Genomic DNA, 18798 nt, shown 5'->3' on the forward strand with positions numbered 1-18798 from the left:
CAAACACACTAGACTACCCACAAGTACTCTTCCCCCATAGTGTGTCTATTGGGAGTAGTGGACCATTTAGTACCTACTACCCATGCAAGATTGTGATTTTGTGTCCTACTCTTTTATGCTAAAAAATGTATAAATGCATTGGATGGGGCCTAACACACCCACAAGAGACTCCTGGATTAACTTAATTAACCAAACAATACTCAAAGTCAAACTTCTTATGAAGCCAGAGGCAATGCAACTAAATTTGAAATGGAGTCCCTGGAGTCAGGACCTGGAGCAGAGCCAATGGAAACCGGGGATGGGGTATGAAGTGTTGCATCTGTAAATTGATATCACCTACCAAAGCATGTAAAGTTGTGTTCCCTTTTGTTTCCACTGAATGAACAAAAACAGAGACAAATGGAATTTCAAGTACAACTGTTTTTGTTTTGTCACAAAATTAAAAGTAATAAAGTTTACCTTTAAAAAAAAAAAAAAAAGTCACAGCATTGCTTGATGCGTTTCGGGCAGGTACGCCCTTAATCATAAGCAGTTCGGGGAGATTAGTTCCCCCGAAGAAGAGGGACTAATCTCCCAGAATTGCTGCATGTGTCTCTGCCCTTAGGCAGAAGCCTGGGGTTATGCAATATTTTATCTTAAAACAAAACAATGGACACAATAACTTACATCCTTTACTATTGAAGAACAAATCGGGCGTACAATCTTTGATGTTGAGTAATTCCAACCTCAATAGATGCATGTGCCATATTAAGTAATAAGCAACTCTAACTGCATCCCTGTATATAACTGCATCCCTGTATATAACTGCATCCCTGTATACAAGAATTCAAGAATTTCTCTGAGATGTTTCAGGGGAAGATCACAAAATACTATGATGAAAATTGTGTTTTTGATGGTGTTTTTTTATAATTCTTAAGTACAAATAAGTGATCACACTTATTATTTTCCTAGTGAAAACTCAAAACAACAAGTGCTGCTAGAAATGGTGGCCCCCTTATTTGTAGCACATTGTATGTAGTATGTTCTCAGCCCAGGGAATAAGAAGGAAAAGATCAAATGCTTGAGCGTGCATTGAGCCTTTAATAGGATAGAAGAAGTTTATAATACTAAATCAATTGGTGCTTTGGTGCTGATAAGCAGTAGGACTTTACGACAGACAATGGAACTGCTTCCTCTTTAGTTCCCAAACTGCTTCCTCTAGCCAACTGGGTCTCCATTGTGGCTGTGTCTGAATTTGATTCTTTGCAATGGGAACCACCTCACAAGCCCGTATTCATCTGAAAATAAGTAAACTGGCACACCAAGCTGGCCCTCTCTCTTATTTCAGCAAATGTTGCCTCTACTTAACAGAGACCTCCAATGCTACAGACAGTGGTGCAACTATAGAGGAAGCAGACCCCGCAGTCACAGGGGGCCCAGGGAACAGCACTCTAGTTACACCACTGGCTACAGAGTGACCATAGACCGTGACTTTATATTGTACCACTGGTGTCTATTTGGGCCCCAGTGTACTTCAAATGCCGAGGATTATTTTGAATCTTGGTAGAAAAATGAAAGGAACTCAGCCTTTGCTTGAACAGAGAAGAAATAGTTGCTTCTTAATCTGTAAGAAAGTTTTTCTTTAAACTCTTGTTTTCTTTCCCTGGTGTCAGCCTTGCGCTAGTTTCTCTTCAGCTGTCAGAAGATCAGGCTTTAGCTGGAAATCATTAGCTGGCCTTCACAATACAACTGTTTGATAATGTTTGCATTACAATCTAGACTTTTGCTGTCTTGTCCTTTGGCAGGATATTTTTTTCCCTTTGAAGCCTTGCTCTAGCTTACTTCAGTAGCCTTTAAGCACTTTGAAAGATGAATGTGTGATTTCCTTAGCAGTCTTGTCTTTCACTTTGATTGCCTCCCTCGGGGAAGGAAAGGTACCTGTGGCCTCTTCTCTCTCACTCTTCTTTCTGTCTGCTTGTTGGATGGCCCGGCACACTCAAAGCAATGATCATTTGATACAGAGACACTGCTGCAACCCATTATAATAACTCATAATCAAGAGACTGAAAAGAGGGAGAAAACCAAATGGGCCGGGATTCTAGCACTTTATCTTTACTATAATTATTTGGACAGGTTTTTGTTTTTCCTAATTCAATCGATTTTATTCTTGCCATGCATAATCTAACACAGCCAATATCTTTCAATAGATGCAACGTATTTTGCCTACTGGGAGACATTTTATATTTGCAAAGTTCAACATACAAGGATAAAGTGATCTCGGGAAAAAAACGAATTACCTGCTTGCAGTGATTGCTATACATGTAGATATCTAAAAAGCAGAAACTACTGTGTGAAACAACATGTAGCACATAATTAGGGATGGGCGAATTTGAGCCGTTTCGCCAAAAATTCGCCACAGGCGAAATGTCGCAGACGCCCATTAAAGTCTATGGGCAGCAAAAAAAATTTGTCGCGCGCCAAAACTATTTTGACGCGCGTCTTTTTTTCTTTTTTTTTTTTTACGCACACCGCCATACAAGTCTATGGGCGTCATTTTTTCGACGAAACGAGGAGAAAAAATTCGCCCATCCCTACACATAATACATGGCTAAGGGTGGTGGTAGACAGGGAGATTAGTTGCCCAGCGACAAATCTTCTCTACTTTGGGCAACTATTCTCCCCAAAATGGCTTCCCGCTGGCAAGGATACAAATCGCTGGTGAATGTATTTTCACAAGGAAATCCGAATCGATTTGTATGCCATCCCGCCGGCAAAACGTATTCTTGCCAGCGGGAAGGCATTTTGGGGAGATTAGTTGCCCAGAGTAAGAGAAGATTTTTTTGCGGGGCGAATAATCTCCACGTCTGCCACCACCCCAAGGTTGTCTCACCAGCACATGCAATGTGTTAAATTTAGACTCAATTGATCACAGACAGTCCTATCTACAACTTGTGTCCTCCTTTCCCCGTTATCTTCCTCCCTTTTGTGTTTTTTCTTGTCTCCTGCCTTCACTAACCCCCATACTACAAGCTTCCCTACTCCCCAGAATGTATTTCTCCTTCTTTATAGGACTCCAAATTGCTTTTCTTCCTCTTGCCCTTGGTGTGTTCTTCTGCAACCTTCACTATTAGTGTTTCTTGTCTTGAGATGGACCCTGACATTTTATGTACATTACCAAGCAGTGTCACAGACCCGGTATAAGCTTATTGCAGCCTCATCGTATTTGCCAAAGTATTCAGATTGCCGGTCTGAGTCGGACCTCTTTCCCCCAACCCAATGTCCACAACCTGCCCTACTTTTCACTCCATTGTATTCCTCCTTCAACATTCCCTCATCCTTTCCATCTTTCTGGTACATTTGCTTGAAATAAATTCACTAGGAATTTGCATTGCTTATTGTTTAACTAGGTCTAAATAAAGCTACTCTGGGCTTATGAAAAATCCTAATAGTAACACAATATTATGTTTTCAATTCTTTAGCACTAAGGTGTTTCCTTGGAGAGTATGATGTCCAAGATGTCATTGAAGAGATGCAAGAAGAGCAGAAATCCCTCTCAAGCGTTGAGACTGTCTCAGTGTGCCAGTTTTTATCGGACCATACCTTGTTGTGGCAGATTTTATCTGTTGTTGTGATTAATATTGGTATGCAGCTTTCTGGAATTGATGCTGTAAGTTGGAACTTATGATTTTGTGTCTTATTATTTGTTTTATCCGTTCAGCTTATAATGATGGCTTATCTCTTATTTGCAGATCTGGTTCTATACCAACTCCATATTTGAAAATGCAGGAATTCCATTGGCTGAGATCCCATACACAACAGTGGGGACAGGTGCAATTGAGATAGTTGCCGGCTTGATTGGGGTAGGTCTCATTTCTCTCCATTTCTCTCTCAACCCCCAAATCCTTCGCGAAAGATTCGGCCGAATACTAATCTGAATCCTAATTTGCATATGCAAATTAGGGTGGGAAGGAGAAAACAGTTTACTTCCTTATTTTGTGACAATAAGTCATGCGATTTCCCTTCCCGTCCCTAATTTGCATATGCATATTAGGATTCAGATTCGGCTCAGCCTGGCAGAAGGATTTGGCTGAATCCTGCTGAAAAAGGCAGAATCCAGGATTCGGTGCATCCCTACTTTTTTTTTTTTTAAATAAAATGTTTTTGGCAATTTAAAGGGGTGGTTCACCTTTAAGGTAACTTTTAGTATGTTATAGAATGGCCAATTCTAAGTAAGTTTTCAATTGGATTTTATTTTTTATAGTTTTCATCTGACTCTTTGCAGCTTTCAAATGGGGGTCGCTGACCCCTTCTAAAAAGCAAATGCTCTGTAAGGCTACACATTAATTGTTATTGCTACTTTGTATTACTCCTCTTTCTATTCCGGCCTCTCCTATTCATATTCCAGTTTCTTATTCAAATCAGTGCATGGTTGCTAGGGTAATTGGGACCCTAGTTACCAGACTGCTTAAAATGTGAACTGGAGAGCTGCTGAATAAAAAGCCAAATAACTCAAAAACCACAAATAATAAAAAATGAAAACCAATTACAAATTGTCTCAGAATATCACTCTCTACATCATACTAAAAGTTATCTGAACGTGAACCACCTCCTTTAAGGCATTTGGGCAGATTCACTAAAGGACAGGGACAATGCCAATTCACTAACAAGCACAGGTGGCAATTCACTAGCGAAAGAGACTGTCGCTAGCGTTCATTCACAGTCTATCGCCAGATGACTTCGCTCTGGCAAAAGGTCGGTACTCCGCAAATGCAGTAAAGTGCGGATTTTACTGAACGTTGCCTCCTTCGCCACCTAAGACCAGGTAAAGTGCTAAAAAGAAGCTAGATCTTCATCAATCCTCGCATCATATCCTGTGTGCCGAAAATGCATTAAAGTTCCAAAAACGCTGGCGACTTGTCCTTTTTTTGAAGTGGGATTGCCTGCAAAAGTCCTGACTTTTTTGGGGTAACCGGTTTTCTCCAGACATTACATAACATAGTGTATGGAACATTAATTTTACAGTGGGCTCGTGTGTGGCATTATATTGACTCTCTTGTCTTTATTAAGGTTCCCTGAACATTTGTTCATTTGTAGCGCATTTGCGCCTGGCGAGCTGTGTTAAGCGGATGCTGGTGAAATTTGCCCATTAGTGAATCTACCCCATAGTTTTAACCTTTCCTTCTCCTTTAAAACACTTAAGTAAGCTTTATCAGAAAGGTCTATCAAAATATACCAGTAAACCCCCAAAGTAATGTTGCTCTGAGTCCCCTGTCAAAAGAAACACTGCATTTCTTTCCTTCTATTGTGTACACATGGGCTTCTGTATCAGACTTCCTGCCTTCAGCTTAAACCTCATTGCCCTGGGCAAGAGCATGCTCAGTTTGCTCCTCTCCCCCCCTCCCTTCTCTACTGTAATCTGAGCCCAGAGCAGGGAGTGACTCAGGCAGGAAGTGATGTCAAACCAAGCTAATACTGCAGCTCCTATCCTAAACAAACAGAGAGTTTCTAGCGCTTTTTTACTCAGGTATGGTAAAACATTCTACAGAATAAATATAGCATTCTAGCTTGAACTATTGCAGCTAATCTATTGGCAATAAAATGCCTCCGTAGCTTTCCTTCTCCTTTAAATTTAAGAGAATAACTCCTGGTTTGGAAAACCCCAGGCCCCATGCATTCTGGATAATAGATTCCATATCTGTACATGATATTTAACTTCCCATGAAATGAAGCAGCAGGTGAAATGATTAATAGTTCTGTTGTCGCTAATATACCTGTAAGAAATGACAGAGACGCACTGCTTTTACTTTGGGTGTAGTCTCTCTTTAATTGGAGTAAGCACTAATGACTATGAAGCTGCTGCTCGTTAAGTCCCGGGCTTTAATATTTTAGTACAATTAAAGTCATTCGATTTCCGACATATCTGGGTGTAAATCAAAACATAAATGTGTAATGAAAAGAAATACGTCTGTTATTGGAAATTAAATTCTACATGGCGAGAAGCGAGCATTCTGGTGACGGGGAGCATATGAGTGCTGGCTGGTGGCTTCCCTTATAAGCACAAAGAAAAATTGCAACGGATTGTTTTCATGTCGTTTTTTATTTATTTATTTTTATTTTATTTTCTCCCCGTTTTGCTCCTTTCTTCGACCTCTCCCCACTCCCAACACCATTTAAAATCGCAGAGTTACCTCGGTGGAGCACAGATTTATAACCAGGCGCCCGTTCCATATTTTAACCCAGGTCTGGCCTGAGCTCTGCTACATAATAGTAAATTAGATTTTTGACAATTAGAGAGACTAATGTGAGCCATCTGATCCCAGGAGCAACATTTCGCAGCATGGTCTTCCTTTAATAAACATAACGCACTGCAGAAGTGAAATTCAGATCTCCCTCCCATTTGACTTATTTACCCCTTTCTATCTTTCTCGATTTCCCCTCTTTATTCCGCTAGATTGCGACCCGCTAAATGGTCCTCAGCCCTTGCCATCTCCTATTGAGCAGTAATAAAATTGCTTGAAGAGGTGGAGAAGGAATGGTTTTACAGTAAGCGCCTCACATTCACTCAGGCAGACTCATAGCTCTGCAAGTCTGATTGGTCCTGAGTGGAGACAGAAATGGTACCCGATGGACACCATGAGATTCGTTATAAAATTACAAGCATTTGTTCTGCTGTCAATATTTTCTGCTGGTTTTGCTCAAAGCTTTTTTTTTTTTTTTCCCCTTTCATTTTGCAGACGAGAGGAAGAAAGTTGAAGATAATGTTGCTGTTAAGATTCTGTCTTGTATAGTTTCTGCTCAATATCTGTGATTAGTAGAAAAACTTCTATCGATTTTGCACCTTTACTTTAAATGACCTGGTGCAGATTAACTTCATTGTTAAAGGGATACTGTCATGGGGAAAAAACATTTTTTCCAAAATGAATCAGTTAAAAGTGCTGCTCCAGCAGAATTCTGCACTGAAATCCATTTCTCAAAAGAGCAAACAGATTTTTTTTATATTCAATTTTTAAATCATGGGGCTAGACATATTGTCAGTTTCCCAGCTGCCCCAAGTCATGTGACTTGTGCTCTGATAAACTTCAATCACTCTTTACTGCTGTACTGCAAGTTGGAGTGATATCACCCCCTCCCTTCCCCCCCCCCAGCAGCCAAACAAAAGAACAATGGGAAGGTAACCAGATAGCAGCACCCTAACACAAGAGACTGAGACACTAAAGGTTTTTTTTCTTTCTCTACCCCCTTTTCCCACAAAACAGGTTAGATAAGTATAAGCTAATTGGACCATTTTGGAGATGCTTTGTATGATCAGGTGATGTGGCAGGCAGGGTACAGGCAACAACCCCACTGCACTTATCCGACCAACCAGCACCCTTGGTTAATTTTTAGTTACTCTGACCATTTTGGGATGTTTCTGGTGAATTTGGAATTGTTTAACACACATAAGGGGTAGGGCAGTTTAAAACCAAGTAAGCTTCATCAAAAAGTTCTCTCCCTTCTCTCTTGTCTCCTCCCTGCTGCAATCTGAGCCCAGAGATATGAGTGAGCAGGGAGAAACTCAGGCAGGAAGTGATGTCACACCAAGCCAATATGGCAGCTGCTATCCTAAACAAACAGAGAGATTCTAGAGCTGTTTACTCGGTTAAGGTAAAGCATTGTAAAGAATAAATATAGCATTCTAGCTTGCACTATTGTGGCTAATCTATTGGCAATAAACTGCCTCAGTAGCTTTCCTTCTCCTTTAATAACGTCTTGCATAATTTATACAAAGTAGTTTACAACAGTCTAACAGTACGAAACCCACCCTCAAGTATTGTTTGCCACAAGTTCCTTCAAGCAAAATCTTTTGGGCTACTTGTCACGCCAGCCTCTTAAATTAGGATCCAATGGGTAAATTAAGCCAGGCAACGGATTCCACCGACTAGAAGGACCTGTACCCACAGAAATCAATTGTCAAGTCACAGCAGGCTAAATAGCAGAAGAAAATTTCGGAAGCAGTACCTTTCAGGTGTGACAGGTAGGGTAATTTGAAGGGTGTCTTTGCTTACAATAACCATCTCAGGGCCTGGCATCTCCATAGGGGTGGGTGAAAGAGATGTTCCTATAAGCAAGCCATTAAAAAGCATGTTGACCTGCATAACTTTCAGCCATGGGCTCTGGAAACCCAATGCCATAATTATGAGCAAGTGCCACTCCTACTCCAGTTAGTGCCTCCTGCAGTACTCTGCGCTGACATACTCAAGTCGTACTCCGTGTGCACTCCATACAGCATTTTTTAAAGCAAAATATATAAAAAAAAAATTGCCACCATGAATTAATGAATATAATTGAAGTTGCTTGCCATTATGACAAGAAACATGTTGTGCTTGATAAAGCTCAATGCTGACTACAATCAAATATAAAGGAAGATAAGTTGGTGAAATCGTTTTAAAGTGATTTAATAAGGTGATGTTTAAAGGGATACTGTCATGAGAAAACATGTTTTTTTCAAAACACATCAGTAAATAGTGCTGCTCCAGCAGAATTCTGCACTGAAATCCATTTTATATTCAATTTTGAAATCTGACATGGGGCTAGACATTTTGTCAATTTCCCAGCTGCCCCTGGTCATATGACTTGTGCCTGCACTTTAGGAGAGAAATACTTTCTGCCAGGCTGCTGTTTTTCCTTCTCAATGTAACTGAATGTGGGTTTTTACTATTGAGTGTTGTTCTTAGATCTACCAGGCAGCTGTTATCTTGTGTTAGGGAGCTGCTATCTGGTTACCTTCCCATTGTTCTTTTGTTTGGCTGCTGGGGGGGGAGGGGGTGATATCACTCCAACTTGCAGTACAGCAGTAAAGAGTGATTGCAGTTTATCAGAGCACAAATCACATGACTTGGGGCAGCTGGGAAATTGACAATATGTCTAGCCCCATGTCAGATTTCAAAATTGAATATAAAAAAATCTGTTCTTTTGAGAAATGGATTTCAGTGCAGAATTCTGCTGGAGCAGCACTATTAACTGATTCATTTTGAAGAATTTTTTTTTCCCGTGATCGTATCCCTTAAATAAGGGTATGCATAGGGCCAAAGTTTGCTCCCAGGCTGGTATTCTATCACAACCAACCATATGTTTGCTTTTAATCAGCAGATCACTTAAGGCTACCTTTGGACATTTGCTTATATAGCGGATTTGCATTTTTTTTATTACATAAAACCCTTCACAGTCTTTATGCCACTCATAATGAAAGGTACAATGTTTCTATTTTTCTATTCCTCATTGCAGTGTTTTACTGTTGAAAAACTGGGCAGACGACCTCTTCTCATTGGTGGATTCAGTTTCATGGGTTTCTGCTGTGCTGGAATCACATTGGCATTGGTGTTTCAGGTAAATGGAATTCATGACATTGATATCTACCTTTTAAATCATGGAGAGTTATGAAGAATATTGGCAAGGTTTTTGGGTTCGGGTGAATTTGGCAAGGCAAGTAAAAATTGGGTTGCTGCAGGGATGGCTGTGTCCAGGGTCACTTTACATAAAAGTAATATATTCGAATCCTAGGGTGTGTTGCTTAAAGGGCAATATTCAAAAGGCCAATTATAATGCTATTTGCAGATTTATTAATGCAGGAAAGTCTCTAGTTACAGGTCCAGCCATGTCTGTCTCTTCATTTTGTGCCCATGATCTGCCATTTGCCAAATATATACCCATAGCATTTATAAGTGTGAGAGCCTTTTATATCATATTGATTTAATGTTCTCTTTACTGTTTAGGCCAGGATTCCTGTTATGCGCTATGTCAGCGTGGCCTGTGTGATTGGGATAATTGCTGGGTTTTGCATAGGACCAGGTAGGTTGTGATACTGCAATGTTTTTGTGCTACAAGAAATGTATAAATAAGTTGCAAAAATAAATCTGTTGGTACCTTGTTAAAGGAGAACTAAAGCTTAACTAAAGAAGGCTAGAAATGTTGTACATGATGTTTTGTGCTTCTGTACCAGCCCAAGGCAACCACAGCCCTTTAGCAGTAAAGATCTGTGTCTCCAAAGATGCCCCAGTAGCTCCTCATCTTCTTTTCTGCTGATTCACTGCACATGCTCTGTGCTGCTGTCACTTACTGAGCTTAGGGACCCACTCACAATATACAGTACACATAGAATAGAAATGTCACAATATAATAAGTACTGAATAAGTTCAGTATATAAAATGTGGCATTTTTAGCCACGTTCGTTTTTAGGGTTTAGTTCACCTTTAAATTAACTTTTATTATGATGCAGAGAATTATATTCTAATAAAATGTGTGATTGGTTTTAATTTTTTTTTTTTTTTTTTCTAATTTATTTAGCTTTTTATTTAGCAGATCTCCAGTTTGTATTTTCAGCAATCTGGTTTGAATAAGAGACTGGAATTTCAATAGGAGAGGCCTGAATAGAAAGCAGAGTATTAAAAAGTAGTAATAATAAATTTGTAGCCTTTCAGAACATTTGTTTTTTAGATGGGGTCAGTGACACCCCCTGGCCGAATCTAATCCTAATTTGAATATGCAAATTAGGGATGTGGACTGAAATCTTGTGACTTTTTGTCACAAAACAAGGAAGTAAAAAATGTTTCCCCTTCCCACCCCTAATTTGCATATGCAAATTAGGATTTGGTTTGGTATTCGGCCGAATCCTTCGTGAAGGTTTCGGGGGTTTGGCCGAATCCAAAATAGTGGATTCGGTGCATCCCTAGCTCTAATACATCTGCTAGGAAAGGATATATTGGATCGTTCATCTGATACCCAACTCCTGAATGAAGACAGAATGAGGAGAAACAGATGCTGAGAGAGGGATAGTGAACATAAACTTGATTATTTCAGAAACAGTGCAGAATTTTTAATTGATTGTATTCTTTCTTCAGTAGGAGGAAGCCATTACATTTTCTTTTTCGCGATCGTTCCCTTTAAGTAACCTTATGGCTAAAATCACCTAGATTTGACCTGCATAAAACAATGGTGGTCAAAATGCCGCTTTCCACCTATTCCTGTTTTCTATAATAATCTATAAAATGTGACGCATTTAGAAGTTCTTGCCAAAAAAAGTTTCTTTAAGAGACGACCTGAAATTTGCGTTATGCTTTTTTGGCTCTTTTTCACCAAACTCAGTGGACATTTTTGTTACCACAGTACACCTATTTTTGTCGCTTTCTTTAAATAAGTGCAATATCAAAGGACAATTCCTTAAGGCTAAAGATCCAGAGATCAAGGCGGCGTCTTATTGGCCCGTGTGTGGGGCCATCCGACGGGCTTCCCCGAACGATATCTGGCGGAAAGTCGGTGGAGACCATCTAAGGACCTGTATAAAGAACTGGAACTGGCAGTGTCGGACTGGCCCACCGGGAAACTGGTGGGCCCCAGTGCTTGTGGGCCCTTCTGGCCACAAGTGAACGCTCTACCTAGCTTCTTTACCAAAAATCGTTTTTTGTGAAACGCTCCAGCTTTGCGACAAAAACTGGCCCCTCTACTAATTCTGTGCTGGTGACGTATGGTGAGTTTGCCTGTCTGGAATTTGCCTTGTGGAGGAGGAATCAAGCTGCTGTTCAAAGTGGGCCTTAATTACTACCATAACCCACACAGTATGTAGAACCCTCAATGCCCACCATCAACTTCTTTAATTTCATTATATATTTAAAACCATGAGGTTTCTTAATTTCTGTTTGCCCGACACTGGGAACTGGAGTAGCTGTGCCTCCTCTTCACGTCCTTATTTTCCGGCACTGACCAATATCCATTGTACATGGGTATCGGTTGGCATTGCAAGGCCAGCATACACGCACATGTATGTATGATTTTAGAGCGGTAAAGCCAGTGACTGGTGCCCTATTACTGGCATGTGCCAAACAGTTGCATCAATATCTGACTTGGAAGCAGAAGTTTAGGGAGAGTCTCCTCCCTTATGTTTTTCTTAGAGGATGTTTCCTACTGGCTGGACATACTGTACCTCCATTCCACTTCAGCTGTTTATCTGTGTTTGATTCAAAAGACCCAATAGAGATTTGAGCCATGCCTCTCAGTTATGAAAACATATATTTCCAAATTCTGGCTTTTTATTTGTCAAAGTGAATGAGGTAACATTCTAATTTGATATTTGCACAGTCTATCTAAAAATGATGGCTGGAGACTGGGGTGGTTTATCCCATTGATGTATTAGCAGTGCCTCCAACAAATCTCTAATTTATTTTCAGATGACCATTTGTTCGGTGTAATTAATTACATCTTTAATTAGGATTTTTATGGCTCATTGTTCATAAACAATGATGAATATGACTTTTAAAGCAACAAGGATTAAGAAAAAAAAATTTGCGTGAACAAAGAGCACCATTTTTCTCGTTTTGTTTCAGAATACATTTTTCGGCATTTAAATAATAAAAAAAAAAACTGTACATATTGTAATGTGGAAATAATGAACCTTTTTCTAAATGTCGCTTGGATTCAAAGCAATTCATTATTTCAGAAATGAGCTCCGATAGAATGATGTGCTTTAACCAGATTGTGTTTAAAAAAAAGTGCGTCAGAGTATAAAGAATGTTTTAGTGCGAGAAAAGATTAATTTTTTGTATGTTGTAAGCTGCTGACATTCTGGGAGGCTGTTTCAGTGAGATTTATGTATTTATTAAAATATCATAATTGAATTGAAAGAGAGAAATAATTCAAAGGGTTTTTGTATACTGTTTTATTGCTGAATTGAGCTTGGTAGATGAAAACCTGCTGTAGGTCAACGTGCAGAAAGAGTAAGAAGGGTACATGAACTCCAAGCAATTCAAATGATTTAAGGTACAAGAGAAGAGACTAAGGAGAAGCTCTTGAATTGGAGGATATCATGGGGAAAGGGAAACTTCTCCAGTGGCATAACTAGATGTTACTGAGCCCCACAGCAACTTCATTTTACGGCCCCTAACATATCTAGAGGCTTCTTGTTTTCCCAATAAATGTTGAGATTGCTCATTTATTAGGGCTTCATTGTGCCCCTATATTCATGGGCCCCCTGCAGCGGCAGGATCTACTTCCTCTGTATTTACGCCCCTGTTTTTTCCATAAACAAAGTTTAGGGGTGTTACTCCTTTCTCAGCAGCAATAGAGACTGTTCCATGTTCAAAAGCACATATGAAGGGTTTGATAAACACAGACTGGAACTACAAATCTTCCACCCATACACGGCCCGATAAAAGCTGCCGGCCGACTGAGTCGGCAGCTTATTGGTCCGTGTATGGGGCCATCTGACTTGCTTCCTAGATCGATATCTGGCAGAGAGATGTCCTATCGGGCAGGGGTAAAAATCCCGTCGGATCGCGGACCGCATTTGTTTGATGATGCAATTCGACAGCCCGTATAGCTTTCGTTATTATCCAATCGTTGGGCCCTAGGGCCCACAATCGGATCAGGCCTGATATTGCTAGCGCCAGCCGGTGCATTTTGTGAATTTGCTGTGGTTTCATGAATTTCGCTGGAAATTCGAGAATTTTTCTGCGAAACGGGAGAAATTCACCCATCGCTATTGAGTTTATTACATTTTAGCTGACAGACATGTTTCAACTTGCTCCTAACTTTCTTTGCAGCTGCTACTGTAAATGTTGAAGGTGCCTGCCCTCTTCTGGCTGCAACCAGCTAATGGTTTGATAAGCCGTATTTTGTCAATTGTGAACACATTATTATTGTTGTTATTGTTAAACAAGGCAAGATTAATGAACTAGTTTTTCTTAACGGTAAATTATAGCAAAGTCCAAAGAGAAACTTATTTGATGTTAGACAGAACAATGCTACACTTTCATCTTGGCCATATATTTTTATTCTTTAAAGGGTTTGTTCATAAAAACTGGGTAAATAGGCTGTGCAAAATAAAAAATGTTTCTAATGTAGTTAGTTTGGCAAAAATGTAATGTATAAAACTGGAGGGACTGGATGTATAACTTAATAGCCAGAACACTAATTTTTTGTCTCTGCAACTTTTTTTTTTTTTTGTCCAGATGCATTAAAGACAATGCGCGTTTTTATTTTGTTTTGTTTTTTTCGCATGGCAACGTTTTTCTCTGCGACCGACTTTTTTGTTGCGGCATATTTTTACTGCAGATTTTTGGTGCAGTTTTGCAAAAAAAATCACAATGTCGATGTGAATCCACGCCTGGGGAAAAAAGTCACTCATCCCTACTAATTAATGACTTGAAGGGGGTCATAACTGTTGCTTCTGAATCCGAGCTGAATACTGAGGAGCAATTGCAAACTCACTGAACAGAAATGTCCCATGTGGCTTCCCTTCAAGTCGCTGACTAACTCCGAGTTAGAGATCTGAAAAGCAGGAAGTAGTGTTCTGGCTATTATGTTAGATATCCAGTCATTGTATTTTTTTTATCTTAAAATAAAAACCCAAACAAAAAAAGTTGTTCAGTTGAGGTACAAGAGGAGGGTTGTGGGTGCACTCCTAAGGCCATATAAAAACATATTTAAATACAATAATCCCCTGTCTAAAAAAAAAACAAAAACAAAAACAGGGTTTTTTTGTTACAAAGTTATGATGATAAAATTGGTAAGCCACCATACCACGTCAAGGTAAACCCCATACAGCGGTCCCTAACCTGTTTACCTGTGATCAAAATATAAAACCTTGGTTTCAATCAGTGGACTAGATCCTCCCCCGCCACCTGCATATGCGGCTTTTGAAGGGGAGACAGCCCAGACCAACGCCCATTAAAAAAAAAAAAAAAAGGGCAATAATAAAGGCAAAGTAAAGTTTTATATATAAGTGCACACGTGTGTGTATGTGTGTGAGTGTAGGTACAGGTGTGGGTATAGATGTCCAAATTGAGGGCATCGAAATTTCACTCTGGTAAACTTTGGTGAGTTCTAGTTTCACTCTTTGGTGAATGTGTCTCATTATAGCTGAGTCTATTTTAACTACAGCCTGTACACATGTGTACATTAATAAATTGTCATGTCTTTGAACTGAGGAGTAGTGATGGGCGAATTAGTGGCGTTTGGCTTTGCATATAAATTTGCGAAACGGTGCCTGCGTCCATTATTTTTTGACGCCAACCAATTTTCGCAACAGTTTTGCTAATTTATTAGACGCCGGCTGGAGAATAAATTTTCCCATCACTACTGAGGAGATTAGGGAAACTATAATTGACTTTAGTAGAATTACCCAATATCAGCTTGGCAGTTGAGTGCAGTTGATGGTTGTCGGCTAATTTTCCTCAACTTTTGTACTAGATGGTACTGTAGAAATGACAAAAATATATGGTTTTTTTTTTTCTTATTTAGCTGGACTCCCATTTATCATCACCGGAGAACTTTTCACACAGTCTCATCGCCCTGCTGCCTACATTGTGGGAGGAACACTAAACTGGTTATCCAACTTTACTGTAGGATTTGTCTTTCCTTTCCTTCAGGTAATTGCACTGTCTCAATCTGTCTGCTTTATGTTACTCCCTCTTCCTTACATGTTACATTTCACAACAAGTGATTTCCATCACTCGGTAAAGACCTGCCAAGGCCAGGACTGTAAATTAGGGATCCACCGAATCCAGTATTCTGTCAGTCTTTTGTGGATTTGGATGAATCCAAGTGCCTTGCCAAATCAAATCACATTTATCGCCACTCAAACAAGTTAAAAAAATAAAAAAGAATTCCGGGTTCAGGCGATTCCTAAAATAGTGGATTTGGTGCATCCCTATTATAAATAGTGATGGGCGAATTTGGGGTGTTTCGCCGAAAAATTAGCAATTCGCCAAAAAGCGAAAAATTACCAAAATGACGCCAGCGTCTCGTTTTTGGCGTCCGTTTTTTGGATTCCGGCGCACATTCGCTAGCGAAAAATATTTGCAGCGAATACGTGCCTGGCGAATAAATTCGCCCATCACTAATTATAAATGTATCGCAATGTAGTTGCAAGTAAATTTGTAATAATTTTAATTTAATCCCATCTGTTCAAGCCCCCGATTTTCCCAAACGTATCCCTTCTGTTCCATGAAATTACCCTGTGATGATCTATTGCAGTGTTCCCCCAACCAGTAGCTCACGAGCAACATGTTGCTCACCAAGCCCTTGGGTGTTGCTCTCAGTGGTCTCAAAGCAGGTGATTATTTTTGAATTCCAGGCTTGGAGGCAAGTTTTGGTTGTATAAAAACCAGGTGCACTGTCAAGCATAGCCTCATGTATGCTGTCAGTCCATATAGGGGCCACCAAACAGCCAATCACAACTCTTATTTGACATCCCCATGGACTTTTTCAAGTTTGTGTTGCTCTCCAACTCTTTTTTTTTTTTTTTTTTTTTTTTTTTTACATTTAAATGTGGCTCACGAGTAAAAAAGGTTGGGGACCCCTGCTCTATTGCATAATTGCTCCTGATTTTGTCGCCAGTCCTCCCCTTTACATCGTGACCTTTATGTCACAGCCTGCCCCTTTAATCTCTGCCCACCTGCAAGCAGGTAAAACATTTCAGAACAGGTGGCAATCCTATTTAGGAAAACTATTATAGAATTCATGGAAAACTTTTAATTTGGAATTTTTATGCCTTTTTTTTTTAGGAATGCAACGAATTCAGGATTCGGTTTTTTTCAGCCAAATCCTTCTACTCGGCCAAACCAAATCTTAATTTGCATATGCAAATTGGGGGCGGGGAGGAAAATCGTGTGACATTTTTACAAAACAAGGAAGTAAAAATGTTTTACCTTCCCACCCCTAGTTTGCATATGCAAATTAGGGTTTGGTATCTAGCTGAATCTTTTGCGAAGAATTCGGCTGAATCCAAAATAGTGGATTCGGTGCATCCCTACTTTTTTTTTTTTTTTATTTTATTTTATTTTGAGGTATATTCTTGGGTTTGAAACCTGAATTTTCCTTTTTACACCAATAACACTGAAAACACTTTGTTTCCTTTTATCATGTAGATATCGGCTGGCGCGTTCTGCTATATGGTATTCTGCGGAGTTTGTTTGTTTGTAGCTGCCTATGTTTACTTTATCATCCCTGAGACCAAGAACAAAACTTTTATGGAAATAAGCCTGATGTTTTCATCCCCAAAGTCCCTAGTGACCCAGGAAGTGATTGTAGATGATTTCAAACTTACGAAGCTGAATGGATATGGTGCGATGGAGAGCAGCTCCTTTGAATTATCTTGACAAGATTGGTGAGATGCAAAAACTCTCAACTCGATATTACAGGACCCAGATTCTTCTGGAACTTTAGGTTTTCACACTATAGGATGGACTGGTCTGGCAGCTGATTAAATATTCCAACTGGACAAGCCATTCCACTGTTATTTTAAAGAACAGAATTTCAAAGGAAAAAAAAAAACTTTAAAGAGCAAATCAAAAACACTTTTAAAAAATAATAAAAACCTCTAAAACCAGTTCTCCATAGTATTGTTCTATATCCGTATTGCTGAATGTTCACATTTTATGTCAACACAAGAATTTCTCAGTATTCCACAGCCTTGTTTGCTTGTCTTCTTCTAAGTGTTTAACTATAAGAAAAAGCAACACTACCAAAGGCAAAACATCAGAACAGAAGACTTTAGTTCCATTTTTGGCTTCTGTTTTACTTTTCTGTTTTAATCTTTCATTGCTGAAAGTGTTTTTTTTACCTTAAATATTTTCCTTTCTTTACTGTTGGGTTTGCTTCACTGAATGTAGGTTTTGTTTTTGGGCTAAATATTCTCTTCCCACTTTTTTACTCAAAGAGAATCGTTTGGTCCAGAAGAAAACCAACTTGGTGTGTAATACATTTGGTAGAAGCAATTTAATCTAAAAGAATTTCTTCTTAGAGAACATCCACCTGCAAATGGGAGCCATGGCAAAAATAATTGAAACCTTAATTTAAATTGACACGGAGGAAAGGGAGGTAGTAAAGGAAAGCAAACCAGTCAGTAGAAGGCTAATAAATTTGGATCAAGTTACAATAGGTTTATATAACCCTTTCATCTTCAAGTGCAACTAGATCATTAAAAGTGAGATCCGCTAGGAGGTGCGATCCCATGATAAATGGTAAATGTACACCTCTTACTAGTGATAGGCAAACTTTATTCGCCAGGAGCGAATTCCCGCGTTTCGCCGGCGGCGAATAAATTCACGAAAATTCACCTGCGTGAAAAAAATGGACGCCATCGTCCTTTTTTTGGCGCCCGTGCAATTTTGCAAAAAACACATGCCGGCGTCAGTAACGAGACGCCGGCGCCGTTTCAAGAATTTTCCGCTGTTTTGCGAATTTCACGAATTTTTCTACCTCTTACCACTAGTTACTAAAAAAAAAAGATTGAAATTGACTTCAGAGATATTTGGCTTCATCTGAATCAAGGGAGTATCAAGGACAAAATCTCATAACTGTTTAGAATTTCACCCGGGAAAGATACTCTTATTACATTTTTTTTTTTCTGCACAAAAATTCAGTGTACTTTCAAATTTAGCCATAACTATAAAATTATTCAACCAATAACCTGCTTGTGTGTACTTTTCCCCCCTGAAATTTTATGTTGCATCCATACAACAGAGTGTAAATAACTAAAAACTGTGTTAATAGATTCCAAGTTTATTCATTATTAATGAACCACTGAGTATCCCACTGTTTTAGAGCAGAGAGAGTTCCATAATATCTGCATCTAAATTACACTTGTGCTGCATTGGAAAAGCACGTGGACTGGAATTAAACTACTTAGATTTGTTTTTAGACAAATCTTTGTATGTTCGGTTTACGACCTCGGGTGTGTTTAGAAGCTGAAGGCGGTAATGGCTTGTGAGGGTTAACCAGTTCTTCTCCCTTGTGCAGGGTCAGACTGGACAGGCGGGAAACCGGGAAATAACCCGGTGGGCCCGA

At 39.5% G+C, this 18798-nt stretch overlaps 1 protein-coding gene across 4 annotated transcripts in view; it reads left to right on the forward strand.

The window, feature by feature from the left end:
• slc2a9.S (solute carrier family 2 (facilitated glucose transporter), member 9 S homeolog) overlaps nt 1–17356 on the forward strand; it is a 31548-nt gene extending 14192 nt beyond the window's left edge. For 3 of the 4 annotated variants that reach the window (XM_018226909.2, XM_018226910.2, XM_018226908.2), the window contains exons 8-13: nt 3459–3646; nt 3729–3839; nt 9244–9345; nt 9732–9807; nt 15250–15377; nt 16878–17356. In XM_018226909.2, the coding sequence (XP_018082398.1) occupies nt 3459–3646; nt 3729–3839; nt 9244–9345; nt 9732–9807; nt 15250–15377; nt 16878–17108 (836 nt within the window). In that variant the 3' untranslated portion in view covers nt 17109–17356. 4 annotated transcript variants of the gene reach the window in all.
• Nucleotides 17357–18798: the final 1442 nt, after the last annotated feature.

This window comes from Xenopus laevis, chromosome 7S (assembly GCF_017654675.1).
Source record: "Xenopus laevis strain J_2021 chromosome 7S, Xenopus_laevis_v10.1, whole genome shotgun sequence".
NCBI lineage: Eukaryota > Metazoa > Chordata > Amphibia > Anura > Pipidae > Xenopus > Xenopus laevis.